We start from the raw sequence: 3,535 nt of genomic DNA on the forward strand, positions 1-3,535 counted from the left end.
CATTAATTGATTAAAAAATACCTTTGTAACAAAAAATAAATAAATTTGTACATAACAGCACTTAAAGTAACACTACTGATTAAACATTGAAAGGCCTCTAATGTTAAATATATTTTGTACTAATTTCTTACAAGAATGAGATTTTGTTTCACGTACATTTTTCATTATATATATATATATATATATATATATATATATATATATATATATATATATATATATATATATATATATATATATATATATATATATATATATATATATCAGTGGCGGAACTTCAAAATTTGGGCCTTCCCCCCCTCCCTCCGCAAAAGAATGTTTTTTTTTTTAAAAAGAAAGCTTCACATATTAAATAGATATTTATTTCATATATCATATTTAAAAACAAAAAATTAAATAAAGATAAAGATAACTTCAAAACGAAACTAAAACTTAACCGAACTTAAATAGTGAAAACTTTCCTCCTTGATTTCATATTGGCAAAATCGGTAATGATGTTTTTCATTTCCATTTTTCCAGCCGCTTTTGCCTCAATAGAAACTATTGCAAGGTCGCTTAAACGTTCTTTACCAATGGTATTTCGTAAATAATTTTTTATTATTTTAAGTTTCGAAAAAGAACGTTCAACTGATGCAACAGTAACAGGTAATGTAAGAAACAATAACAATGCTGTTATCACTTGTGGAACGCTTGCAGCTATAGTTGACAATTTTACTATTAAAAGGTCAGCCAATTCACGTATAGATGATATTTTTGATATTTCATCGTGTAGCATTGACTTTACCATAACCATTTGCAGCGGAAATTCAGTTGTTATATCTTCACTATATTTTCTCTGAATGGCTTCTGCACAGCTTATGATCTCACGTTCTTTTATTACCGTTAATTTATTTGGATGGATGCAGGAAAATAATTGTACCACTTCTTGCATTCCTTTAAATCTATTGTCGAGTTGGTTGATAACGACGTCCAAAATTTTTATAAAAATATTGATGCGAAAAATTTCCTCACTACTATCAAAACGGTGATCTGTAGATAATTCGTCAAAATGCCTTTTCACAATTTTTCTTCTTTTTTGAAAAAATATTGCAGGAATCTGCCACGTAGTCGCTTTTTCTACCGCTTCAAGTTTTGCTGAATCAAACATCTTTCTATATTGTTTTAAATTTTTGCTGGCATTTTCTAGAGAACCTGAAGCTGTCGTAAGATCTAAATTTTTAGTTTGCAGCAATTTTGATGGTATATGTACCTCATTAAGGATTTTAGACAAAAGCACGCATAAAAAAACAAATTCGAAACTGCTCATATTTTTTTGTATTCGTACTGCTTCTTCGCGTTCTTCACGTTTTGTACTTGTTATTGATATCTCGGAAAGAGCTTTCATTATATCAAGAAAGCGAATTTTAACGGCGAAAAGAGAAGTATATCGTCCTGCCCATCGCGTTGGATTTAACTTTTTTAATGTTATTTTGTGATTCTCCTGTATATTTGGATAGTAGATCCCACCTGTTTATGCTATTTCCGAAAAATGAATACACATCTTCTAGCATTACAAAAAATGAAGCAACTTCAACACAACATTTAACGGCATCTTTAATAACAAGATTTAAATTATGAGCTGCGCAATGCATATACATAGCATTGGGTTGATTTTTCTTAAAAAGGGCCTGAACCCCATTGTATATCCCACTCATGACGTTCACACCATCATAACCTTGACCCCTGCAGTTACTTAATTTTATATGATGTTTTTTTAACAGATTTAAAATTTCTTCATGTAGTCCAGCAGCAGTGTGGTTATATATTTCCGTGAATCCCAAGAAAACTTCTTTAATTTCAATTGATGTGGCTTCATCTTTTTCATTTTTAATAATTTTTACGTATCTAAATACTTGACTGAGCTGATCTCTTTTGGTAAGATCTTGTGTTGTATCCATTATAATTGAATAAAAAGGTGAACTATTAATATCAGCAGTAAGAGTGGCTTTTAAATGCGTTGCAAGGCAATGTATGACTTCATTTTGAATTTGATGGCTTAAATATTTTATAGATCCATTTGGCATACTCAAAACTTGCTTCATAACATTATCATATTTAGCTAAAAATTGAACTTGGGTTAAAAAATTACCATTATATTCATTGTCAAATGATTCACGATGACCACGAAAAGCCAAAGAATTTTTACAAAGTGCTAATGTTATATTTAGGGGAGAGTGGGGTATTGGCGAACACCTAAGCGGGAATGCGAATTAAAGACACCAGTTATACAAAATTGATCATATTTATTGCTTATCAATTAGTTTAACTACTCAGTCACAAACCCTCAAAAGGAATTTTTAAAAATCTTATTATAAAATAAAATTTATGCCAGAAATAAAACCATTGGTGTTCGGAATTACCCTGCCTACGTGGGGTAATTCCGAACACATTGGGGGGCAATCACAAGCACTGTTGTGTAATAGCGAATAAAAAGCTAATTGTAATAACTAAGTCTAAAAACTATATTATGCAACAAAAACAAAAAAAAGGAGTGACTTTATTTCCATAGAAGCTACAACAGAGTGTTACTCAAGAAAAAAGTTGCATAAAATTATCAGAAAAATTTAAAATCAAATTATAGTGAACAACATCCGCAGCTTCATTACACTACTGCACGTCTGGAACTGAGCATAGGATCCCTTCTCAGCAGGTAAAAAAAAATTGTCGAATTTATTTTTTTACAATGCTGTTTTGACCATGTTCGGAGTTACCCCGCGTTCGCCATTACCCCACTCTCCCCTACTATCCGCTCTAAGACTTGCACCCAAAAATTTGATTGGTATCGTATTTGTTCTTCTATATTTTTATCAATTGTTTCATTATGTCGCCATTTTTCATAAATGCAACAAGCAAATATATGTTGTTGACTATTTTCGTGAATTTTAATTTTTTTAGAAAGACCACGCCAATCTCTGACACCATGCTCACGCCAGTTATCCTTTGCTTTTCGTTCTTCTGAGAAAAGCCAACAAGGCTCGCAATAAACGGCATTTGGGGAATAACAAAGCCACATTCTTTCTATAGATCCATATTTTGTGGTAGTTTTAAAATATTCCTTGGAAAACCTACGGTTTTCTTGCAAGGGGTCGCGTATAAAGCACCTTTTGGCCGACACGATTCCGATAATACAATTATTTTCTTAATATCTTTTGTTAGTATTTTACCATGAAAATTTGCAATGTCAGTAGAAAATAATTCACTTGATTTTTCTAAATTAATTTGTTCAATGGCGTCATTCGTATCAGAATTTGAATCTTCCTTGTCTTCATTTCGGTGGTTTCTCGGAGACCTATTCACATCTTCTTCGTTCACATTTTTATTACCAGTAGCAATGTTTTCTTCGATATCATCATGTTCTACTGACTGATTTATACATACCACTTCTGCAGAGTTTTGACTTTCCACTTCCGTTTCCGCTCGCTTTTCGATTGGTTTCAAAAACGTTGTTAGCTTCGGCAATTTAGCTAAAGTAGCTTTTGTTTCTTTTAACTTTCTT

The 3,535-nt window shown here is 31.6% G+C and overlaps 2 protein-coding genes across 2 annotated transcripts; both read right to left on the reverse strand.

Moving 5' to 3' along the window:
• Positions 1-442: 442 nt before the first annotated feature.
• On the reverse strand, positions 443-1,384 carry LOC136083523 (zinc finger MYM-type protein 1-like). The gene has a single exon (XM_065802926.1). The coding sequence runs from the start codon at positions 1,382-1,384 to the stop codon at positions 443-445; it is 942 nt and encodes a 313-aa protein (XP_065658998.1).
• Positions 1,385-1,403: 19 nt separating this feature from the next.
• LOC136083524 (zinc finger MYM-type protein 1-like) lies at positions 1,404-3,052 on the reverse strand. Its single transcript, XM_065802927.1, has 2 exons — positions 2,751-3,052; positions 1,404-2,232 (listed from the first exon to the last, which is right to left on the reverse strand). Exons 1-2 carry the CDS (start codon positions 3,050-3,052, stop codon positions 1,404-1,406), a joined length of 1,131 nt encoding a protein of 376 aa, XP_065658999.1.
• Between the last annotated feature and the right edge of the window lie 483 nt (positions 3,053-3,535).

The sequence above is a fragment of the Hydra vulgaris genome, chromosome 08 (genome assembly GCF_038396675.1).
Source record: "Hydra vulgaris chromosome 08, alternate assembly HydraT2T_AEP".
Taxonomy (NCBI): Eukaryota; Metazoa; Cnidaria; class Hydrozoa; order Anthoathecata; family Hydridae; genus Hydra; species Hydra vulgaris.